Source organism: Myxine glutinosa, chromosome 12, assembly GCF_964187855.1.
Source record: "Myxine glutinosa chromosome 12, kmMyxGlut1.1, whole genome shotgun sequence".
In the NCBI taxonomy this organism is placed as follows: Eukaryota; Metazoa; Chordata; class Myxini; order Myxiniformes; family Myxinidae; genus Myxine; species Myxine glutinosa.
The window spans coordinates 106,519,014-106,545,262 of record NC_136272.1 but is presented as its reverse complement, the minus strand read 5'-3'; the positions used below and the strand labels follow the sequence as shown (position 1 = coordinate 106,545,262).

General features: G+C 42.0%; 1 protein-coding gene across 4 annotated transcripts in view; it reads right to left on the bottom strand.

The window, feature by feature from the left end:
• Positions 1-871: 871 nt before the first annotated feature.
• Positions 872-26,249, bottom strand: part of RAB30 (RAB30, member RAS oncogene family) — a 29,802-nt gene continuing 4,424 nt past the window's right edge. For 2 of the 4 annotated variants that reach the window (XM_068132353.2, XM_068132352.2), the window contains 4 exons: positions 16,104-16,247; positions 13,231-13,314; positions 7,093-7,276; positions 872-6,871 (listed from right to left, as the gene is read on the bottom strand). In XM_068132353.2, the coding sequence (XP_067988454.1) occupies positions 6,621-6,871; positions 7,093-7,276; positions 13,231-13,314; positions 16,104-16,190 (606 nt within the window). In that variant the 5' untranslated portion in view covers positions 16,191-16,247 and the 3' untranslated portion in view covers positions 872-6,620. Of the gene's footprint in view, positions 6,872-7,092; positions 7,277-13,230; positions 13,315-16,103; positions 16,248-18,034; positions 18,450-26,249 lie in introns of those variants that run through there. The other 2 variants (XM_078766182.1, XM_068132354.2) reach the window with 2 other exon arrangements.

Here is a 26,249-nt window from a genome sequence, read left to right as displayed (position 1 = left end):
ACAGCAGGGAGTTGCACGACTGTGAACAAGATGTTGATACTACCTGACCTAAATTGTGTATTCGAATCTAGCTCTTATTTTTACCCTGATCTATCCATCACACTCACCACTTTTTGGCAACCAGCCAGGTGAGCTACAGGACCATTTGGTCCTTTATTTAATCAGTTATGGTAAGCAATTCAGAACCAGTGCCAGTCCAACAACATTTTTCTTCTTCTTATTTATGATTGGAACTGAATCTTTCAATTTTAAACATTGTGTTGAATCATGTGATTTAAAGTGTGAAATTTAATGGTTATATTTAGAATAAATTTTACATTTAAACACCTCTAAATGAATGTAAATCAGTTGGGTGAGGGCGACACAGCAGTGTACAGTACTGGTGTATTCAGCCAATGTTTATTCACTGTGTGTACCATCAGTTTTGATTTTACTACTTTACACCATTACGAGTTACAAAATGAAGACCAAAAGGGCAGGTTCATCATCCGCCATTTTGTAGGTGTAAAAATTATGTTTCGTTTCTATTTTGCGTACAAGCGGATACATAATCACGTATTCGGATTACCATCTGTTGTGAGTTCGACTGAGGTGCGGACAGAAGAGCAGTTCTGGTTGCTCAGCACCACAAAAAGTTTACACCCCTTGGCATGGCAGGGTATCGCACTACGAACGAGGTACAAGACCGGCCCCCGGCTGAATGTGGAGATCTGTGGTGATCCTTTGACAAAGGTTACTTCCAGGGACCCAAATCAATACGGCGATGGCAAGTTCAAACTCCTCGAGATTTTCGAATTCCATCACAAAGTTTGCTCAACACCGTCAAGCTTGGTCGTGTCTACTTGGCAAATGAAAACACAACTCAGCCGCCTCAGATTTCCATATTTTAATATAAGCTTATACCCATTTCCACTAGTTTGCACGAAATCAAAATAATCCGAATGCACACGCCTTCCCCACTTTGTGCCAACATATAGGGCATCTCCAGGTGGGATCATTTCAATATACGAAGGCTTCTACTCAACAGATACTTTATATAATACTTTAGGCCCCCTCCAACTCCTCAAATTCCCATGTAATAAATGGATAGCCATTTACCTCCACTGTACTCCCAACCCTTCATTTTGATGTACAATTTACAAGGGTAGGGTGGTTGTATAGGTTTCCAAATGGGATCCATTGGTGCAGCCACATGATTAATACAGCAATCCCTAAACAAGAATTGTAAACATTGGGATTCTAAATGACCCCATCGGTCATGATAGGTGGTGTTACACCCCATCAAATTAGGTGAACAAATGGATTATTTTACAAGATCGTTAACCAAACTCGATGCAGCTGTGTGTGGAACATAACAGATGTATACATACGTCCAAATACCTTTACTAACGCATCATTTCATTGCCGTCACATAATTTCAAATATTCTTTTAAAACGTTCTTTCCATCATGGCAGGCTCTGCTTGGACATAAAACACTCAAACCTGAAGTCCCTGAACCTTAACCTAAGTCTATACGTTGGAAGTAAAACTACATGGAAATATGTCATCATATAGCAAGTCGCACGACGTTCTTCCCTAATCTATCAATAAAAATTAAATAAAAGTGCACAATACCCAAATGTGTTCCTGGGAAGGGGCCTTTAACAAAGGGAGACAAATCACGAAGAAGTATGACATTCTAACGATTGAACAAGTACAAAAAGTTTTAATTAAAACAAAAGCCACGTCGATGTTACACAATGCCTAGATGCAGCTGTGCCTATAACGTCGATGTTATAGGCACAGGACATTCCTATTGATTCGATTACTTGATGTTATTTTTGTGCAAAGTGAAAATATATCTCGGCAATTTCCCGTGTGTGGCGACGAATTTTTAATATATCTCGGCATTTTCCCGTCTGTTATTTCAGGCGGTGTATGACTGACCATGCCGCGATTTAAAAAAAAAAAAATCTCGGCAATTTCCCGTGTGTGGCGACATGTGAACGAAGCTATGCTCCTCTCTCCACATTATTGTGACGACGTATAAATTAAATATTTCATCGTGACGATTGTCATCAAATGGACGAATTTTTAATATATCTCGGCATTTTCCTGTCTGTTATTTCGGGCGGTGTATGACTGACCATGCCGCGATTTAAACAAAATATATATATCTTGGCATTTTCCCGTCTGTTATTTCGGGCGGTGTATGACTGACCATGCCGCGATTTAAAAAAAAAAATCTCAATGGACTTGAAGTTACCGGCCTTTGAGAATTCATTTCGTTCTATAAAGGGCAACTTTCATCGGATTTTCTTCCTGTTTTTTTTCAACCGAGTCTAAAACTATGTTAGCGACTGTGAAAAATGAAATGATATATCGAATTTGATTTGAAATAAAACTGTGTGAGAGAGGAAGACACCACGGGCCTACAAAACAGGCCTCAAAGCTATGCGAGTTAATAAAATGGTGGATATTTGTTTATATGAAGCCTCTCCCACAATGGGTGGAGCTATGGTTCCCAGAATGGGTGGAGCTTTGAGGTTTTGTCTTCTCTGCAAGAACAAGAAGAAGAAGAACAAGAAGAACAACAACAACAGCAGAGGGCACTCTATGACCAGCGTCTTGCGACGCGGCTAAAAACCAACAACTTGCAGGAAAGTAAACAACTACTAGATGTTTGTGAAGGTACATCGCATGTAACATTTTATTAGCAACTGTACACGTGAATTGGAACAATGTAAACTACTCATGGTCAGGCCTCACAAAAAGCTGAGCCAGTCCTCGCCGATTAACAATAATTTTGAAAATCCATATCCCCAGCAATTGCTCAACGCAAACATGAGAGAATCCGACCCAAGTCAAAAAGAGGAGTGAAAGTCAATACGAGGTACAAGCAATGTTACACAATGGCTATTTCAAGTCAAACCACAATGAGTTCCAACAATGATCCCCCTAACCGTCCCCGCAAGATACGTGCCTTGACTTCCGAAGATACGTGTTCACAAAGGGCTGCTAGCTCCCATGGAATGACTTCCAAAATCTTGCCCGATACGTGTCTGTTTCTTTGTTGAAAGAAGGAAACAAAATACAAGTGAGGGTTGCAAAGAGATTCCACATGGAACGTGCAACATTACACGAGATGAAGTACTAACCACAACTATTGAAAGCTAGCTTGGTGTTTTCAAGTGCAGGGGTCTAGTCCATCTGAGTTTGGAACGTGTTTTCCGCTGTACAATCGGCACCAAAGCCCTGTATGGTTTAAGTGCCGCAGGAAATGGCTTTGAATCCATGTCTCAGTAAATGAAGGTTCAAAGGAGAGAAGGGGAACGAGATCTGAAGAAATTCCTTCCATACATATCAACAGCTGGGACTCATCCATCATTGAGGTTTCGACCCTTCAATCCAAAAACCTCTCCAAACTCCGGGTCCACAACCTTAGTTGTGTCCGAAGGTTATCCAATCAGGCGGATACAGAGAGAAATGTAGAGGAGAAAGGGCAAGATAGGAAAGACAGGACCAGAACCAGTGCGGAAAATGCGCTACACCAACCAAATAAATCGGAAATTCAAGGTCTCTTATCCGAGATGGTTGATCACATTGCTTCCAATACACGACAGATCAATGAAACTCAAAAACAAAAACCAAGGCCCCCACGCACATCCTTCATCCAGTTTGTGCCATGGGACCCTGAAAAGCGACCAAACCATGTTAAATAAAAACCTAATGCCAAATACGTGAAGACTTGCAAGACGCAGTTTACGCGACAACGTACACCGACTACCTTAACTTACGTACTTGATAAACTCGTCAAATTACCTTGACTTTAGATTTGGGCCTGTGTGGGTTTGACGTACGTTTATTTTCCAAAAAAAGACCATCATCCACGTCAAGTCTGTGCCTTCCTTACATGCACAGCACAGAAGCACAGAGCAAGGCGGTCTTGCGGAGCAGATCGTATAAAATCCGATGTGAATGCATAGATTTCTATACAGTTTGGAATCCTACATCCTTCATCTCGATCTGTGCATCCACTCCTTTTGCCAATTACACAAATCGCTTTTCTTTTATTGCCTATGATTTTTTTTCTTTTCTTTTTTTACATCAGAATGGAGCCATGTCACACCATGCATGGCACCTTTGCCGAGTACACACCTCGATTAGATATGTGGATCTTTTGTGACATCCTATAAAGTGTGACAAAGGATGCTCCACTCCTTACAGGAAGCCACACCTGCATTTCACCTGTGTCGGAACAAACACCCGCATGCTGCAAACACGTCTCACTTTAGGTTATCTTATTTAATTTCCAAATTAAATGTACATCTTTACAATAAGCGCTACATTGCATCATATTTACAATCAAATCATGATCAGCAGTTAGAATGCAGATAACTAATGCACGATGACTGGGAATGGGGGAAGAATAACTTTTTTTTAAACCATTCCTTCTCGGCAAAGCACAAGCCAGGCAGCAGGAAGGACAATCAAAAAAAAGAAACAGAAAACGAATCATTGCCTTTTAAATTCTTCTCAAAAGCAATTTCACAGCTGTTTTACATTTTCAAGCAAGGGCCATTAAAAGAAAAGAATAGGGGATTGGAATAACAAAAACCAGACTCGGGCACACACAGCCAGGGCCACAACTCAAAACCAACAGCATTTCCTGCCACGCATGCCTCGCAAATCATAGAAACTCCTCTCTACAATCATGGCTACCTCGTCACCATACGCTCTGGATCACACAGACAAAGCGGCAGCAAATGGCAGGAAATCAGGCCAAGCAGTCCTAGCTCTCTGTGTGGCTGCACAGCATGAAGTTGGAACTCCAACCACAGTAAGAAGGGGGTGTGGGCAGGGGTAAGTTGGAAGAACTAAAGCCTTCTCCATTTTTCCTTCCATGCAATGGGGACTCGTGATCATCAATCAGATGCACAGAATGGGTCTATTCCACAAAAACGTTATTTTATGTTTTAGTGTACGTTTATCAAAGTGTGCATTTTAACTTTTTATTTTAATAATAAATTATTATTATTAGATAACAAAGTATTTCACAAACTGATAATGAAAAGGAGATGCACACCACATTGTCCCAAGACCTTTACAGACACGGTAGCGGCCCTCCCTACTTGCTTACGCATTGATAGTGTCGTATTATAAATAAAATCTAAAGCCGTGTGATACAATAACCACAAGGGGAATAGTTGAGAGAGAGAGAGAGAGAAGAGAAAAGAGAAAAGAGAGAAGAGAGAAGAGAGAAGAGAAAAGAGAGAAGAGAGAGAGAGGAGAGAGAGAGGAGAGAGAGATGCGTCTTGAAAACATGGTGGCAGATAAACTTGGGAATGGGAATGGCAGTCTCGAAAAGAATGACCGGACATCTGGGTCGGGAGTATTAACTGGCTGGGGTACCTGTCTGCTGCAAACTCAAAGGACAGGTTTTGGTCGTGGCTGACAAATGTTTGTCAATCTGACCAAAGGTTCGTGACGCAGCTCCAATCCTGCTTCTTTTTTTTCCACAAGTCTTGTGAAAACATCACTGCATGCTCGATTTATGCCGCCCGTCTGCGCTCAGTCCAGATGTCGAGAATCCATGGGGAACGGGCTCGGTGTGGAGCGTGAACCCGAGTATGGAATTTTGCAAGAAAGCCTCCCATGCTACACATGTTAATACAGCTCTTCACGTGACTTTAAAAAAAGCTGCTCCAAACTTATACATGTGCTACAATTTATAGATCACTTTCTATTTATAGATCATATTCTATAATGTCCTGATTTCAAGTTTGATGAAAACTCAATGAGGATCTAGACAAGCAGAAGGATCCCTCACGTAATCAGTGTGTAGTTACGACAGGAGCAAATTAAGGAGAAGAATCTGCCGTAATGGGATTACCACGCAGCGTTCCTGTTTGTGTTGGACAATGGTGGGTGCAGAGATGTTCCACAATCAAAGTAGCCCAGGTAGACGACGGTTCACATCACGTTTTCAGCCTCCATTCATGAAGAGTCAATTATTGCCAGGTTGTCCTTTCTTCCACTCTGGCGAAGTACAGTGATGTTGATACACAAAACGAAGATAGGCCAACGAAAAGAGCATTTTTGGGCGTTTATCCGATACCCCCAAAAAAATGAAGTGGTTTGTTTTCCTCTATGTCATATCCTTCGATTGACCAAATGTCACAACTACAACCACCACCACAACCACTGCACAATTCCGTACACTTTCCATGCAAACATTCTTGCCACTAATAATGCTTTGCTGGTGGGAGGCACTCTCTTTGGCCTTGGCTATCCTGCTTGGACCTCAAAACATCCAAGTCACTTACTCTCACATCCTCCAAATCATGAAAGAAAGAGGGATCGAGTGCAGAAAACCTAGGCATAAATAACACCCTTGGTGGGCAGGGTGGGGGCAGAGGATAGGGGGTAGATACAAAGAATTGGATAGATACTGATAGCCAGGATCACAAACGCCTTCTCATTTATAGTGATCCCTTCTTGCTGTCTGGCTTTGCCCAGCCAACTGTCATTTGCACCTCCTAACTACAGGTCACCTGATACACAGAAAGCTGAAGCTGGATTTCAACAAACAGAAATTGCATGTCGTAGCTCCAAGGCCCGAAAACTGTGCAGCAAGTCTCTAACCGGCACAACAACTAAAGTAGCCAACGGGCCTGGCCTGGCCTGAGAGGCGTGGTGGCAGTGGGCCGGCAGCGAGCGCTGGGTGACGCGCACTACGTGTCAGTTCGCTTGCCAACTCCAGGAAAAGCTGCTCCACATTATCAGCCTCCTTTGCAGAAGTCTCCACGTAGCAGAGGTTGTGTACGTTTGCAAACTCCTCTGCCCGCTCTCGACTGACCTGTCGGCTCGATGTGAGATCGAGCTTATTTCCTGTGGGGAGAGCGATAGAAAGCTCACAAATTCCAGTTAATAACACCATTTGTGAGATTATCCACATTACCCCACTGGACGCAGATGCAGCTTGGTGAGCAATATGTAGTGGGCAACTCATAACCTTAATGAATAATCATGGTGGAAAATGGCTATTATAGTGACAAACTAAAGTATTTAGTAAGATGGCTGAAAAGCAAGTGCACGAGCAAGTACCGTACCCACAAGAACTCGAGGAACGTCTGTGGCAGCATGCGTCTCCATTTCTTTGAGCCAGTCAGGCAGGCACGTGAACGTTTCCTCGTTAGTGATGTCATATGTGAGCACAAGGGCATGAGCACTCCGGTAGTAGCTCTGGGTGATTGAACGGAAACGCTCTTGTCCCGCGGTGTCCCAGATCTGTAGCTGTTTTCACCCAAGAGGGAGCGGGGTTGGGAGCCACGTGCAAAACTGTTCAACCACATGCAAAACAAAGCTTAAACAAGCATCTTGTAGCACTTCTAGACAGTAGGGCAAGCCGATCTAGGATGAATTTTCGTAGTCCCGTACTTGGCAGAAGTCAAAACCTCTTCTAAAATTCAGTAAAAATTATTGGAATCACATTACGTCCTTGTTCTCTCTTTAAATATCCTGTCATTTCTTGAAAATAAATAAAATTTGAGCTCTATTTTGTTTCTGAATATCTGTGACCAATGGCTGTAAATAGGCTTGGATCGGCGAAATTGACCAATCATGAGCCGGTATTCATTACGCCACACTAGATCAGTTCTGTACATACGGATGTGCCTCGTTCATGACGATTAAAAATAAACAACTTGACAACCAAAATGGCAGATGATGTGGAGTTCTCGGATGTCGAACCGACGCGCCTTATACACTTTTCATCTGTCGATGGAGCCAAACTTACAGCATTTTCTGATACTACCAGGGATAGAACATTAGAATATGCAGATGCTTGGAAAAATTATGACGGCGAAAGCCAAAATCGCCCGGATTTCCTCAAGCGCATCGCCAGTATCTCTGTACAATCCACGTGCATTTCATCTACGAGTGATAAAACATGCCCGACGAAGCCACTAAATCCTCGATGTCATCTAAAATGCTGTCAGAAATTCACTGACAAGACCAAGAAAGGGCAAGCCGAAAATAGAAAACGGAAAGCAGCAAGTGAACGTCTTACAGATACATCCAAAGGTAGGTGCGGATGCTACAAAAAAAAGAAGTTTCAATTGCATGTTAACTCATGAAGCTGCTTTTATGAAATGTTGACCGAGTGAGATCTAAGAACAACTGCCTAAGAAATGCAACAATAATTACACTTTTGGGCAATTTGCTGAAAATATACTAAGACAGCTGATCACCATTACCTTGAAGTATCAGTCTCAGTGTGTTCACTTTGTCACCGACACCTATCCAGAAGTCAGCATAAAGAATGCAGAGTGGAAAAGGAGGGCTGCCAGTGGATCTCAAAATATTAAGATTTCTAGACCTGACCAGAAGTTATCCAAGCAGTGGAAGAAATTCCTTGCTAACAGCCACAACAAACAGCATCTAATGAGATTCCTCCTTGCAGAGTGGAAAACATGCCAAGCAGACCAACTCAGGGGTGTATGCTTAATTGTAGCACATGATAAAGAGTGCCATCCATTTCTGCACACACAAATGGGGCAGTTGAAGTCAAAGCTGTGGATTAGCTATACAGTAACCATGAAGAAGCGGACACGCGCAATCGCGCATGCTAAGTACATACACAACCGGTCCAAAGTTTTGGAACACCTCAGTTTTTGCAGTTTTTATTGAAATTTACGCTGTTTAATGTCTCAATGTACTCTGAAATTAAGCATAGAACAAATAAACAATTGGAGATAAAAAACAAATCATAGAATCATTTTGTTCAACAAAATGTAATATAAATTTTTGACTCAGCAAAGTAGCCACCTTTTGCAGATATAACCGCCGAACACACTCGTGGCATTCTTTCTGCAATGGAAATCAAATATTGTTCGGGAAGTTCTTCCCAACACTGTTGCAGAAGTTCCCACAAATGTGTTGCACTTGTAGGTTGCTTTGCTTTCACCCTTCTGTCCAGTTCATCCCAAACCAGCTCGATGGGGTTTAAGTCTGAAGACTGTGCTGGCCATTCCATGATTTGAAGCCTACCGTCTTGTTCTTTTCCTCGAAGGTCGTTTTGACATAGCCTGGAGGTGTGCTTAGGGTCATTATCTTGCTGTAGGATGAACCCCTGACCAACAAGGCGTATACCAGAGGGTATTGCATGGCGCTGCAAAATGCTGTGGTAGCCCTTTTGGTTCAGGGTGCCAGTCACTCTGTGCAAGTCACCGACTATGGATCCAGCAAAAGAGCCCCAGACCATCACGCTTCCTCCTCCATGCTTGACAGTTGGTGTCACACACTGAGGAACCATCCTTTAGCCTACTCAACGGCGTACAAAAACCCTGCGTGATGAACCAAAGATTTCAAATTTTGATTCAACTGTCCATAAGACCTTCTTCCAGTCTTCAGTAGTCCACTGGCGGTGCTTCATGGCCCAGGCAAGCCTCTTTTTCTTATTTTGCCATCTTAGCAATGACTTTCTTACTGCCACTCGACCTGTCAAACCTGCAGCTCGAAGTCTTCTCTTCACAGTTGAAACTGAGACTTGCTTACTTCAACCAGTGTTAAGCTGTGCTTGAAGCTGTTGTCCTGTGCGCCGCCTATCACACAAGCTGTTGACTCTCAGAAACGTGTCTTCTGATTCTGTTGTGGCTTTGGGTCTGCCAGACCTCTTCCTGTCAGAGTTTCCTCCAGTTTCCAACATACTACTTCCTGCAGTTCAATATTGTCCAAATAATGCTTCAGAGGGTGTAATAACAGTCTGTTCCAAAACTGCTTTTATACAGACAGGGGGTTTGTAATCAAGTAATCAGCAGAGGTTGGGACACCTGTAGGAATTGCTTGCATCAACTTTCAAGGCTTAATTTACTTACATTGCTGCAGAACAGCTGTAACTTGTTAACCCATTACTTGTCCCCTGAAGAAGGCCTATTTTATTTTTACAATATAACTGCAATTTACATTATTTTCCCAGTTTTGCTAACCTAAACTTTTTTGTTTAACCTCGAGCAGTTTACTGCTTACCTTTGTACCATTTCAGATTATTCACTGGACATTAAACTGCATAAATTTCAATAAAAACTGGAAAAATTGAGGTGTTGTAAAACTTTTGACGAGTCGTGCAGCTGAAACTATGAACAGTGCAACTGTCATCATCCGAAGTACAGACAGACGTGTTTGTGATTTCTGTTGGACTTCCTCATCAGATAAGTTCACCACTGTACTTCAACACCGGCAAGGGTGGCAAGGAGCGCACAATAAATGTGAGGGATGTTCAACAAGATTTGGGAGATTCACTGACGGAAGCTCTCATTGGCTTCCACTGTTTTGCCGGCTGTGATTCCGTTAGTTCCTTTTATGGCAAAGGAAAACAAAAGACTCTAAATCTATTGCAGAAGAACCCCTCCCTTCCTGAGCCCTTCAAAGAATTGGGAATATCTGATGTTGTATCTGAAGAGATGGTCAGTGGTTTGGAAGCATTTCTTTGCCTACTATATGGACAGAAGGAAGTGAGTTCTGTAAATAAAGTAAGATATATTATGTTGAAGACTGCAACAAGAGCTGAAAACATCATGCCACCAAACCATGACTCATTAATGAAGCACATCCAGAGGGCTAACTTTCAATCCAGCAGATACAAGCAAAGCCTGCTACAACAAGATCTTCCATCGCCAGCAAGCAATGGATGGAAGATGGATGATGGTGAGCTTTCTATCGACTGGATGGATTTGGCTCCAGCTCCTGAAAGTGTTCTTGAGCTTGCATTCTGCAGGTGTAAGGGATCCAAGTGCAATTCTGTGGATGCCGACAAGTCATGTTGTGCCTCCCTTGGACTTAGATGCACTGATCTGTGCCAGTGTAAAAAGTGTGAAAACATTGCACTCCTAACGGATGAAGAAGGGTTAGAACTTAGAAGTGTCTGAAGATGATAATGATGATGTAGGCAATGAGAATGATGAACTTTAAGGAAGGTATGAAATTTTGAATCTGTATATTAATTATTGTATACACTGGATGAAAATGATTGGTTTTTCATATTTTCATATTTTTGCAAGTGATCGTCACATCCAAATGCAGCATTTAATAAACTTTAAATTAGCAGAATGTAATAGGTTAAAAAAAAATTATATTCCATCAGGCTAAAATGTATTTACAAGTATTTACAAGTTGTATTTTAAAAGTATTTACAAGTGGATCTAGTGTTGCACTTGGAGGTGGCAGTCTTGTCAACTAATAATGCAAACTGATGGGTGTTATCCATTTTGATAGGTGTATTGTTACCGGTACAAAAAAAAGAAGTTAATTTGGTCATTTAGGATTATTTTGGTAATGTGCACTCTGAAAAGTGGGAACAATGAATTTCTTTATTAATTAATCATTACCCAGTTGAATTATGCAGTTCCTTTCCACTTCCAACGAGGGGACTACGAAACTTGTTATCCAATGGGTTAATATGTCATTGCCCCACTGTCGATTCAGTTTATTATCAAATTTATTGGGACAGCACACAACTGATCAAACTTAAAACTCACAGCCTACAAGGACTTTATCAATAGCTCAATGGAGTATGACCCCCTCATATTCATCTTTTGATCTCAAATCCACATTTATTGTGTGTGTAACAATAATAACTAGAACGGCACTCGGTAGAGCACATATCTCCGCCAGGCTGAACAGTTTATAGTCTGTATCCCACTGATAGGCCGGATATGGATTCGGACCTGAATCAAAATCTAATCGGCTTGTTGTTGTCACCGAACCAACTCATCCACCTAGTTTAGTCATAACACTCGTCCATAACTTTTTTAAATATCATGTTGTATATATCGTTTTTCGCCCGATCTCTCAATGGTGAAGAATCACTTATTAATTAAATTAATATCGTATCCGAATCCATATTCAGATCTTCACCAAAATCGAATAGATTCGGTGTTGTCAAACACCCAATCTGTCCACCAAGTTTCGTACAAATCCGTCCATAAAGTTTTGAGATATCCTGCTATGTATCGGTTTTAGCCCTATCTTCCAATGGTGAAAAAAAAAAAAAAAAAAAAAATCCTCCAATGGTGAAGAACCACTTTAAAAATTCTAGTAGCAGAGCCTATCCGGATCTTCACCAACATTGAACCAATTCTTCCTCGTCACACACACAACCTGTCCATCAAGTTTCGTCCAAATCCGTCCACAACTTTTTGAGATATCGTGCTATATGTCGTTTTTGGCCCTATCTCCCAATGGTGAGGAATCACTTTTAAAATTCTACTAGTCGGATCCGGATCCGTATCTTCACCAAAATCTAACCATTTTGTCCTCTCCACCAAATTTCGTCCGAATCCGGCCACAACTTTTTGAGATATCTTGTTGACAGACAAACAGACAGACACACAAACAGGAGTGAAAACATAACCTCCATCCACCTTTGGTGGTGGAGGTAACAAATTTGACTTCACTGTTCCGATACTTATGGATGACACTGTATATACATATATCCCGTGTAATATAAAACTCGAAATTATCAGAATCTTCCACCATAACTTGCAGGTTACTGCATTTGCTCCTCACCTCTCTTGTTCATTCCTTCATTCCCTCACTTGATGTGTAAAACTGACCTCATCGTCCCACTGTCAATTCGTTGCTGTTTTACACCGTCACCTGTCACCTCGCCTTTCTATGAGCCTATATTTTTTTCGATAAAAATCCCCACATTGCAAAACGTCACGTGCTTCATGAAGGTGTCTTATTGTGACATTTTGGAGAGCACTGCTCTCAGAGCTTTGATGAAACCCAAACGATGAGAGCCCTCGTCTACAAGCATGACAAAGTCCATTTGCAATTCAAAACTCGCATGGAATACAAACGAGATAAACTCGACTCCTGTTTCCCTGTGGAATCACCAATGTAAATGGACTTCTTTCAATAGAACAGAGAAGGAAGAGGGAGGGTCGACATGGAAATGAACACTATAAAATACTTTTTAATCCCGATTGTACGAGTTGAAGTGAAACATTTTTATGCTCACCACCAACCAATGTGAAGACGTGAGTGTTGTAATTATCGAGATGCAAAAAAATAAAATAATTGACTTTACAAGCAAACGCTCAAAAGAGAAAATGTGCAAAAACGTACATCGTTACCGGCCTTGGATAGCTATTTTGGATCTCTGGCCACGTCTACTCTGTGGGTCATTCACTGCAATGCGGTCATCATTTAGTCCACTAGGAACCAATGTAACAAACGAGTGGTACCTTAACTTTCGTTCCATCCACCACCACGGTCTTGATCATGAAATCGACTCCAATGGTGGCACCCTGCCCTGGTGGGAACAAGCCCTGTGGGATAGAGAAGCAGGCTGGGGAATAGTGCTCTTGTACCACCAGTAATTCGGAAGGAAGGCCACAACAAAAAAAATGGCCACGATATCACAATCATTCAATATACTGTTGTGGAAATGGCTTATATGAGTTACCAATGTATAGCTTAGAAATAGCTATTCCCTCAGTACATGTGTTACCAAAAGAGAGGTATTTTAATTGTGATAAAGAATTATGCATTAATATTTCTATGAAAAGCCGTCTTGCCACCCTAATATGTGTATCCAAAACCGATTCTCCCTCGAAACCCCTTTTAATGTTCTTTCCTTTGTAATCGGTCTTATATGTGCTTTATAAGGGAATTTGATCTTGCAACACTGAGAAGGCACTAGTTTTTGTGCAAATGCATGAGCCTGGACCATTCATAAAGAGTTAAGAGGGTCAGGGGAGGGATTCCCCTGAGACTTGAGACCAAATCACCAATCGGTGCGGAGCAGACAAGCTGGGTCGGTCATGAGGTGGGGTGTCCGGGGTTCCAATACGTGGCCAGCACCAGCACAGTATGGGATTCCCAGTCTGGTTGCCAGAGTCCCGGAGAGGTCGCGTCGCGGTCCTGTGAGAGTAAAGCCCAGTATGAGGCAGTGAGAGCCAAGCTGCTGGACCGGCGTGATCATTTTGTTTCCACCTCTCGCCTGCATAAGAACGAGGCATCTCTTGCCCATCGGCGCACTGAACCCCCCCAGACCAGGCTGCGGAGACGTCGAATCTTAAAATAACCTCAAGGTGCCTGTACGGGCCATAACTGGTATTTCCGTCTTGTCCTTCTGCGGGTTCTTCTACTGTGGTGTTCTGGAAGGCCCATCGAGGATTAGTTTACTTGAAGCTCTTCTATCTGTACGAAACTCGGAGCACATATTTTGGCAATGTGAATAAGTTCATAAATAAAATGGTTGCATGTTCCCTGTTCTCCCCCAACCCCTTTTCTCAAATACACACATGAACTGGGTCTCGTTTGAATTTTTTGAAGTCTACCACAATTGTAAAACCATACTGTTTATAAATCCTACAAGGGACAGATTTGATGGGACAAATGTGTTTTTTTTGTCTACAGGGTCGACGCTCGTGGAAGAGCTGGCATAATGAACGGCTCAGGACGTAACAGACAAAAACAGGACGCAAATCACGCATGTATGGAGAAGGAAACACCAAGGAAGAAAAACTGGAAAATTAGGAGTGATTTGGGTGGGTTAATGCTGGTAGGAAAAAAAAAATCATGGTTTTGGATTGGGGACAAACTGAGAAGGCGGTGAACAGCTGTCCCGAAGACCCAGAGGGAGGAAGTTTAAGAGGATGTGGAAGAATGAGGTTGAAGAGGATGTGGAAGCCGATTCCACAGGCAGGAAAAAAAAGAGCAATGAATGAGTCGAGATAAGCAGTGATCCTGGATTTAGGTCGTTTTTACCAGAAGAGGGTTGATGGTGAACCGTGTGAGCCCTGAAGAAACCTGGGAGGGGGAGGGAGAGGTTAGGGACAGAGCACGGAAGGAGCAGAGGGTGCAAGACCAGAAAGGAGGCGGTAGAAGACAGGGAGACTACCGACTTGTCTGCTATGGCGAAGTGATAAGCCCAAGATTCAGCTTCAACATGGGAGATTTCAATGATCTTGAAGGCCTTGGTTTCCACAGCATCAGGCTGAGCAAGATGTGAGGCAGTGGAACCAGCCCAAAGAAGAGAGAAGTAATCCATCATGTTTCAGATGAAGGCCTTGTTGGTGGATAGGAGTTCAAGTGTGCAAGGAAAGATATTGTACGATGGAGGATGCCCATTGCCCAGTCAGCGGCTGGCTTTGAAGGCAACTTTGAAATGTGGTTTGCCCAAGAAAGATCGTGTCTGATAGTGAGACCCAGGAGTTTGACTGACTCAACTTCCTCATGAGGAAGAGGATTGTTAAGAAAGTAGATGATGTTGCCAGACGGTCCCTTTCAGAGAGAGATAGTGAGAGTGTGAGATTTGTCAGGATTGAAAGACAAATAAATTCCAGGTGTTTGACCAGCTTGTGATTTTTTTCAAGGCCTGAAGGACGAGGGATGTCACAGTAGAGGGTAGTCTATTCCAGAGAGGATTTTCCAGGGAGTCAGAGATATCATTGATGAAGATTAGGAATATAACTGGGCCCAATATAACTGGGCCCAGAACACTGCCTTGGGGAACTCCAGCTTTGACAGGGAGAGGAGGTGAAATGATTCTGTGGAGAGCCACACGTTGGCTACGAGAGTGGAGGAAATCAGCAAGCCATTTGTGGAGTTGGCCTTGGATGCCATAGTCAGACAATTTGGTGAGCAAGGGAGGATGTCAGTCTGCATCAAGAGCCCGAGATATGTCCAGAGAGACATTGACACACTGACACATCTAATCTCATGTCTGAGACATTAAGGGCCCACATCTTTTGTTGGGTGAGTAGAAGCAGCATGTCTAAGGTGGAGTGACCTGGTCTGAAACCAAATTGGTGATTTGAGATGAGGTTGTTGGAGAAAAGGAGGATTTCATATTAACTGCGATTGAAAGTAAGCCGATAGGTCTGTAGTTAAGGGGATCAGTTTAATGTAGTGATTTTGGCGGATTTCCAAGATGACTGAGCGCAAATGACAGGATGAAAAGTGCAGAGAGAGGACGAGCAAGTTTTCAGGACACGTGAGCTGTGCAATTTGCAGGAACTTCTAAGTTGCAAAACCGGGGGTGGAGTTACTAACCTGCTCTGAATGGATATTACTGACTATACAGCCTGAGTGGATGATGCCCAGGCCTTACCTGTGTGAAGCGCCGCACAAGACAAGTTTTCCCGACACCTGCGTTTCCGATAAGCACGATTTTGAACAGAAAATCACAATCTTCCATGCTTCCTGACCTCCTTCCCTCCCCAAAGCAGTTCCACAGCCTGAGGTGGGCCCCAATCTGGAAGGAACATAACAAACGAGATGCATATAGAAAGGTAAGGCAAAGGGAACATTATGAGATTTAAAGAATAGATAAAGATCAGAAGCCAATGGAGACTTGTCACATGTGTCTGCCTCAAACTGTTCTTTTCGAAATGAAACTAAAATCCTGATAACTAATCATTAATGGTCACTTACATCAATACTTACAGCTACATTAATTAATGCAAAGTAATCACAAACTATGAACACCCATTTTGCATCTAATGGGGTTCATCAGCTTTAAAGTTTGTGTTGAAGTTCAGCAATACATTTGAAATGTAGTCTGACAGGATGTTGCAGAGGTTGAGCATTGGGATGTCTAGTCCGGGTTTGATTCCGGATCCAGCAATAATCACCTTGTAGTCAAGTTAACTATGTAATTTCGTTGGAATTTTTGCGGGATTTGGAAAACTATATATTTTTGGAAACTATATTGTATAGTCAGTCAGAAAACCAATGTTGCTATTTGCACAGACTCCTGTATGGCGGCCATCTTGGATTTTCAAAATTGCCGCCGTAGAACTAATTTTTCTCAATATCTCAGCTTCTAAATAACATAGAGCTTTGATTCTAATGGCTATACATACATTTTCAAGGGCCCCAAATCCAATGGTAACAAGTTCGATAAGCTAGACATGACCATAGAGCTCCTATGTGGCGGCCATCTTGGATTTTTCAAACTGGCCGCCGTAAACTTGATGTTTCTCAATATCTCAGCTTCTAAATAAGACGGAGGTTTGATTTTTCTAAATCCCAAAAACAATCCAACGAAATCTAAAATCTGGACATGCTGAACCTGACTGTGTTGACTGTAATGAGAAATACTATTCTACTGCGAGTGTTTTGCCCTTTGTGGGCCTTTGTGGCATACTGCCAAATAACACACAGATACTCCTAATGTTCATGAGAACTTAAAATCTGTTTACGGGTGGACAAGCTACTAAAGTAATAAGTTTGATCCCCAGGGTACAGCTGAGGAAAATAATTAGTTTACAGCGTGTGTTTTTGTATTATTTATATACTGAGCAATATACCTGATATTGTGGTGATGGTGGTAGTGTATTTGTAGCCTATTATACATCAATATGTCTGTGGTGGTGGTTGTATATATCGGTGACGGTTCCCTTTGCTTTGCTGTCTTTGCAGGTTCTACATGTCACATTATGAGTGAGATGCAACAAGATGGTGAAGAGGCGGGGCAAGCCCAGGAGTCCACGAACTGTAAGCAGTGCATTTTATGCAAGGCTGATGATGTCAAGAAAGGATCCTTGGTGTTAAACCCCAGAATAGATTCCTACCAACATTTATTGAAGACAATAGAAGAAAGGGCCAGTTTGCATGATGGCATCTATGTTCAAGTCCATAAACGACTCCAAAACAGCACAAAAGAAACACTCTCTACAGAGAAGGCAGTTTGGCATCGCACTTGTTACTCCAGTGCAACCAACAAGAGCGAGATACAACGTGCCAGAGACCGCCATGCGCATGCAGTAACAACTGGACACTATACTGCAAAAAAACGCGGACAGAAGAGAGGAAGCACAGAAATGGACGAGCCAGGCTCATCAACATCTGATGCAACATCCCCGTTCACACGCTCGTGTACAGTGCCACTGGATAAAGAGCAGTGTTTCTTCTGCCAAAAAGATGATGGCCAACTACTCTACCAGGTTAGGACTGAAAATGCTGGTCAAGAGCTTAGAGAGGCTGTAGAGAAGTCCCAAGATGCATTATTGAAAACACGATTCAACACATGTATCTCACCAGGTGATGCACACGCAATTGACCTTCGGTACCACAAATCTTGTTGGAGAAGACATGTGTTCCATGTAGTACGAGACAGACCTAGCGCAAACAGAAGCAGCGCAGACAAAGAACTATTGCTGCAACGGGCAAGTCTGATTGAGATGATCAACCTGATAGATGTCAAAACACAAAACCAAGCTTATCTCTCCATGGATGACATTGAAACCACTTATGTCAATATGATTGGCGCAGAACACTTGGAAAAGCATGTACCTACATTCAATAGAAAGTGGCTGAAAGAAAGAATCGTCACTGAGTTGCCAAGCGTGACATCTGTTCTCCAAAAAGACCGAAGAAAATCGGCCATCCTCTACTGTCCAGATGCATGTGAGGAAAGCATGGTTCATTCTGCAATCACAAGTGATGGCGATGACGACAACAACTTGAAGACAATCTACAAAGCAGCACAAGTGATACGGAAGAGCATCGCAGAATTCATTAAGAAGGACCAGGAAGCAAATACCATACAGGTGTCCAGCGATATCAACGATGTTCCGGCTGAACTATACACCATGATCCGCTGGGTAATGGTAGGGCCTGTCGACAAGCTGGAAACTGAGAAGAGGACCAGTGTTGTTGACAGATCAACACTCACTGTGAGTCAGAACATCATGTATGGATTCAAATCCAACAGACAGGTGAAGTACAAACCAAGCAGCGAATCCGCAATATTCAGGCCACGCCATTCAAGAGAAAACCCCTAAGTCCTGGGATTGGCCGCCACATAGGAGCTCTATGGTCATGTCTAGCTTATCGAACTTGTTACCATTGGATTCGGGGCCCTTGAAAATGTATGTTTAGCCGTTAGAATCAAAGCTTTATGTTGTTTAGAAGCTGAGATATTGAGAAACATCAAGTTTATGGCGGCCAGTTTGAAAAATCCAAGATGGCCGCCACATAGGAGCTCTATGGTCATGTCTAGCTTATCGAACTTGTTACCATTGGATTCGGGGCCCTTGAAAATGTATGTTTAGCCATTAGAATCAAAGCTTTATGTTGTTTAGAAGCTGAGATATTGAGAAACATCAATTTTACGGCGGCCAGTTTGAAAAATCCAAGATGGCCGCCACATAGGAGCTCTATGGTCATGTCTAGCTTATCGAACTTGTTACCATTGGATTCGGGGCCCTTGAAAATGTATGTTTAGCCGTTAGAATCAAAGCTCTATGTTATTTAGAAGCTGAGATATTGAGAAAAATTAGTTCTACGGCGGCAATTTTGAAAATCCAAGATGGCCGCCATACAGGAGTCTGTGCAAATAGCAACATTGGTTTTCTGAATGACTATACAATATAGTTTCCAAAAATATATAGTTTTCCAAATCCCCCAAAAAATCCAACGAAACTTTAAATCTGGACATACTGAACCTGACTATTACTTGGTGTGGAGGAATATCCATTGAAACCACGATAAACTGCTCTCTACCTTTGATTGTTTTTGCTGTGTGAACAGCAGCTCCTACACAATAAACAAATTCGCCCACCCAGGTGTTCACAAATCATATGTTAATGTTCATATTTGGCTATGAAGGGCAACTGTAAAAAATACAAAAAAAACAATTAGATGAGAAAGAAGAAAATATAACCAAATCATCCACCTAGTTTTGTCATAACTCGTCTACTTTTTGAGATATCGTGCTTATACAGTCGTGGCCCAAAATATTGGCACCCTTGCACTTTTTTCAAATAACTCATAATTTTCTTGAAAAATGAGTTGAAATTGACAAAACTATTTGGTCTCCACAATTCCTTATTTCATTGTTAATATTACAGAACCTTTGTTTTTGATTCAGAACTTAATATAGCCTTTAAAATCAGAAAATGAAAAGAAATGGCATTGACAAAATTATTCACACCCTCGACTTAATACAGCACGACGGTAGCACGGCCTTTGGACAAAATAACTGCAGTCAAGCGCTTCCTATAGCCATGAATGAGCTTCCTACACCTCTCTACTGGAAGTTTGGCCCACTCTTCTTGTGTAAACTGCTCCAGTTCTCCCAGATTTGAAGGGTGCCTTCTCCCAACTGCTGTTTTCAGATCTCCCCACAGGTGTTCAATGGGATTTAGATCTGGACTCATTGATGGCCACTTCAGAACAGTCCAGCGTTTTGTCTTGAACCATTGCTGGGTGCTTTTTGAAGTGTGTTTGGGGTCATTGTCCTGCTGCAAGACCCATGACTTTCGACGGAGACCCAGCTTTCTGACACTGGGTTGAACATTGCGCTCCAAAATGCCTTGGCAATCTCCTGATTTCATGATGCCATGCACACATTCAAGCCACCAAGTGCCAGAGACGGCACAGCAACCCCAAACATCACTGAACCTCCTCCATATTTGACTGTAGGGAAGGTGTGCTTTTTTTTTTGAAGGTTTAATTTTGTTTTCTGTAAACATAGAGATGATGTGGTTTACAAAAAGCTCTAATTTCGTCTCATCTATCCACAGGACATTCTCCCAGAAGAATTTTGGCTTGTTCAGGTGTGTTTTGGGAAACTCCAGTCAGGCTTTCTTATGGCTCTCTCTCAGCAGTGGTGTCCTCCTGGGTCTCCTACCATAGAACCCCCTTTCATTGAGTTGGCGACGGATGGTGCGTGTTGAAACTGTCGTACCTTGTGTCTGAAGGTCATCTTGAATCTGTTTGGCAGTTGATCGAGGTGCTTTCTCCACCATTTGAACAATCCTTTGCTGTAATCTTTGATCAAGTTTTCTCTTGAGGCCACGTTCAGGGAGGTTGGCTGCAGTGACATGGGCCTTAAACTTCCTGATAACATTGCGTACGGTGGACACAGTAACATCAAGGTCTCTGGAGATGGACTTGTAGCCTTGAGATTGTCCATGCTTGGCTACAATCATGTGTCTGACCTCCACAGACAATTATCTGGTTTTCTTTCTTTTCTCCATGCTCATTGCAGTACACACAGTGACACAGAACAGCAGAATGACTCATTTTCTCTTTTCAAACTGGTTGAATGAGTGATTTTTAAAAATATATTGCAGCCACCTGCAACTCACCATAGGTGAGTTCAATTCCAAAGTAAAGGAGAATCACCTGCTTTAAACCTTATTATGTCTAACAACTTCTAAAAGGTGCCAATAATATTGTCCGGGCCATTTTTGGATTTCTGTGTGGAATAAGCTAAGATTTCGTAATTGTTTCAGCTTTTTTGTTTTGTTCCACTACAAACCAAAGAAATACATATGTGGATACCAATGTTTTTTTCAATTTCAACAATTTTCTCGAAAAAATGCTGCATTATTTGAAAAAAGTGTAAGGGTGCCAATATTTTTGGCCATGACTGTATATAGAGATATCGATATATATATAGTTTTTTGACTCATCTCTCAAAGGTGAAGAATCGCTTTAAAAATATTAAAATTCTCGTATCTGGATTCGGATCTTCACCAAAATCGAATAAATTCTTCCTTGCCACACACTCAACTTAGCTGTCCACCACGTTTTGTCCAAATCCATCCACAACTTTTTGAGATATACTGTTTACAGACAGACAAACAGACAGATGGGTGAAAACATAACCTCTGTCGACATTTGGTGGCAGAGGTAACCAGAACGAGCATTGAAAGATTGCAAAACCCTCGCCTGGATTTGTTTCGTGGGGTTTGTCGGACGTATTTTACAGACGTACTCACATTATCATTATACATCAATATATGAAGCTCTTTCTAATCACTGACTCACTGACTGATATTAATGCTCGGTACCTCCTGGGTGTCATAGAAAGCTGAAATTTGGCCTTCCGATGCAGACCGATACACCGGGGAAAAATAATAATCACAGAACCATCGGAAAGCGTCCGTAAATCAAATTTTACGTAAAAAGCCGTAAATGCATCCGTTAAAAAAAAAAAAAACCTCAATCGATATCTAGCATTTGAAAATTATAATTTCTATAACTGTAAACCGTGAAATAAACATGACTACAATGTCCATAAAGAAAAGAAAAAAAGGAAAAAGCGTCTGTAAATGAAAATTTACATAAAAAGTCATTAAAAAATCCGTTTAAAAAAACAAACAAACCTCATCGATATCTAGCAATTAAAAATTGTAATTTCTACAACTGAAACTCTGAAGTAAACATGAAAATAATGTCTACAAAGGAAAAAAAGAAAATTTACATCAAAAAAGCTGTAAACATGTCTGTAAAAAAAAAAAATATCTAGCAGGAGGTCGTTGATGCTTGCCTATAATCATAAAGCTTCTACTTATGTACCTATGTACTTATTCCTTACTAGGTGTAAGCATACCCCACCAGTACCTTAGAGACGTAGTGGTTGGGGAAAAAAAAAAAAGAGAGAACGTGTACTACTGGCTACCACTAGGTGGCGTTTGTGGCCTACGTCAGCACATTCTGTGTGGACAAACAAACAAACGGATCCAAATGCAATACCCTCCCCTTTGGCGAGGGTAATAACTTTTATGCCCTTTCATTTGGTGATCATGGAGGCAGGTGGAAGCAAATGAAAGGGCAAACCTTGAGGAGGGGGTCTAAATCACAACAGGTAAGACTAGAGAATCCATAGAACACCTTACCCTGCGCAGTCGTGAGAAATAAGTACATGGGTGGGGTTTGTAAGCGGAAAATTTGATTGGTCGAGATGACGTAAAATTACGTAATATTTTGTCCAAGTACTGCTAAACGGAAGGTTTTTGAAAGTGTCAATAAGACGATTTGTGTTCTACAGTGTTCAAGTATATAGTTCAATTGAAATAAAATAAAAGATTTTAAAGGTCATAGAAAAATAAGTTCAGGAAGTTTACTGCGGTTGATGCAGCGTCTTTTACACCACCTTATTTAACATGTTACATTAGTTACTTGTGCCTGTTGTTAATGTCCTAGGTGACGTAGCTAAAAACAGTATGTTTCCTGTTTGGAATGATTCTCCATTTTGTTTGATTACCAGACGGACAGACAGTATAAAATAATTATCTCACTCCTCTCTGCACATGCGCAATCGGGACGAATTCAGAGCCAAAGTTCTGCTAAATTACAGGTTTGTTTTCCGATTCATGGTTAAAATGTAACATTCAATTGAAATCAAGTTGTTCCTCGATCTTAATCTGAGGTTTGTAGACAGACAGACAGACAAAGCAAACAAATCCCTTAACCCCGCTTTTCACTTCGTGTGCGTTGGTTTAAAATCGCCATTTTCTCTGCTCAATTTAAATGTAACACCGTCTCTAAGATCTGCCCAGTTGATCTTTTTATTTGGTTCCTGAACTGCTAATTTAGTTGCAATTAAACCTTCTCCCAAAATGAACGAACGGTTCCAGGAACAATTAGTAATCTCTTCTTGCATTGCAGCAAGACAATAAGAGGAGGACAGATCAAAATGTGGAAAACATCAGAGAGGTTTGCATTGGTACAGATGCACCTCAAGAACAAATAATTAACAAGAGCTCCATTGAGTTTTCCCCCTCCGGTTTTTAATTGTCCAATTTAATAATCAATTATTATATGTACACTACGTACATCAACATAAATAATTTAAGAAATATTGCATGGACAAATATACAGGAAAAAATGTTATTAAAATGAGGCATTTCATTCCTTGCCCAATAAATATCATTGTGATAAGGCAGTTAGGCCCTCTAATGATGTCTGTATTTGTAGTTAGGCCATGGTAAAGGCTATTTAATCATATATGCATATGTGGATAGACCATGGTATTGAAAGGCCATTTAATTAGGCGTCTGAGGTTAGGCCATGGTAAATTTACTCGGGCGTCAGTTTTCGGATAGGCCATTTAATCAGGTCTGTGTTTGAGGTTGGACTATTTAATCAGGTCTGTGTTTGAGGTTAGGCCATTTAATCAGGTCTGGGTTTGAGGTTAGGCCATTTAATCAGGTCTGGGTTTGAGGTTAGGCCATTTAATCAGGTCTGGGTTTGAGGTTAGGCCATTTAATCAGGTCTGGGTTTGAGGTTATGTTATTTAATCAGGTCTGGCTTTGCGGTTAGGCTATTTAATCAGGTTTGGGTTTGAGGTTAGGCCATTTAATCAGGTCTGCGTTTATGGTTAGGCCATGGTAAATTCACTCGGGTGTTAGTTTTTGGCTAGATCATTTAATCAGGTCTGCGTTTACGGTTAGGCCATGGTAACTTCACTCGGGTGTTAGTTTTTGGCTAGACCATTTAATCAGGTCTGAATTTGAGGTTCGGCCATTTAATCAGGTCTGCGTTTTGAGGTTAGGCCATTTAATCAGGTCTGGGTTTGTGGTTGGGCCATGGTAAATTTACTTGGGTGTTCGTCTTTGGCAAGGCCATTTAATCAGGTCTGCGTTTTAAAGTTAGGCCATTCAATCAGGTTTGGGTTTGAGGTTGGGCCATTTAATCAGGTTTGGGTTTGAGGTTAGGCCATTTAATCAGGTTTGGGTTTGAGCTTAGGCCATTTAATCAGGTTTGGGTTTGAGGTTAGGCCATTTAATCAGGGTTGGGTTTGAGCTTAGGCCATTTAATCAGGTTTGGGTTTGAGGTTAGGCCATTTAATCAGGTTTGGGTTTGAGGTTAGGCCATTTAATCAGGGTTGGGTTTGAGCTTAGGCCATTTAATCAGGGTTGGGTTTGAGCTTAGGCCATTTAATCAGGGTTGGGTTTGAGCTTAGGCCATTTAATCAGGTTTGGGTTTGAGGTTAGGCCATTTAATCAGTTCTGGCTTTGACGCAAGAACCCAGAATAATCAAGCAGCAAATCTTACATAGATATGCCATTGCAGCAAGCCATGACAGGTTCGCTAACCACCGGCGGCGGCTTCGATGCACACACAGTACGGGTATAAACCCGAAACTACAATGCCATGTTAAACAGGGTCGTAGCTGCAATTCACCGATGCCTTCTTAAGCAAGGTTCTTTCCAAACAATATTTACCTCACTCAGTCGATTTTGGGAGGGAAATCCTTCATTTAAAAAGTCCTCCAAGTATTCTCACAGGAGAATGAGTGGCTCGATGGTGGTGTGCGGCAGAAGGCTTTTAGGATTGCCCCAGATGCTGTGGCTTTGATTCCCATGGTCATTCAGAAACTTAGCCCAGAGATAACATGCGGACCACCGAGAATATATTTGCCAACATTAACTTCCATTTGGCACCCTAACTCCCTTCAAAGGTTATTGATTAATCCACCACCACTAACCACCACCTCTTGACAATACAGATTAATCACACATGAGTGAACCTAGGTCAAAACCCCCGAACTTTGTCACTGCTGCCCACAATCCGTTGAGAAGGACAAACATTTTCCCGGACAGAAAGCACGTCGTTCAATCACAAATGTCGACAAAGTTGATCACCTTTCATTGGAACAATATGCTTTGAATAGAATACAAATCAATGCCAAGACCTTTGGCCAAAGGAACAATCGGTTCAAAATAACCAAAGGCCACGATGAATCATCTGCACAATGATCATCAGGAGGAAAACAAAACACGTTTGGAACTTTAACCCAATTTTCAGATCGCCCTTTTGTCAACATTATTGCCACGACACAGCGGGGACGATTGCAGGCCAATCTGGAGATAATCCACAAAACGAGTCTGATAAGAGACTCCTCGAATCCGATAAGAGACTCCACGAGTCTGATAAGAGACAAGTCGATAGGAGACTCTTAGAGTCGGACGAGACACTCGAGTCCGACAAGACTCCTCGAGTCCGACAAGAGACTCCTCGAATCCGATAAGAGACTCCACGAGTCTGATAAGAGACAAGTCGATAGGAGACTCTTAGAGTCGGACGAGACACTCGAGTCCGACAAGACTCCTCGAGTCCGACAAGAGACTCCTCGAATCCGATAAGAGACTCCACGAGTCTGATAAGAGACAAGTCGATAGGAGACTCTTAGAGTCGGACGAGACACTCGAGTCCGACAAGACTCCTCGAGTCCGACAAGAGACTCCTCGAATCCGATAAGAGACTCCACGAGTCTGATAAGAGACAAGTCGATAGGAGACTCTTAGAGTCGGACGAGACACTCGAGTCCGACAAGACTCCTCGAGTCCGACAAGAGACTCCTCGAGTCCGACAAGAGACTCCTCGAGTCCAATAAGAGACTCCTGGAGTCCGATAAGAGACTCCACGAGTCGGACAAGAGACTCCTCGAGTCCGACAAGAGACTCCTCGAGTCCGACAAGAGACTCCAAGTCCGACAAGAGACTCAAGTGGTTCA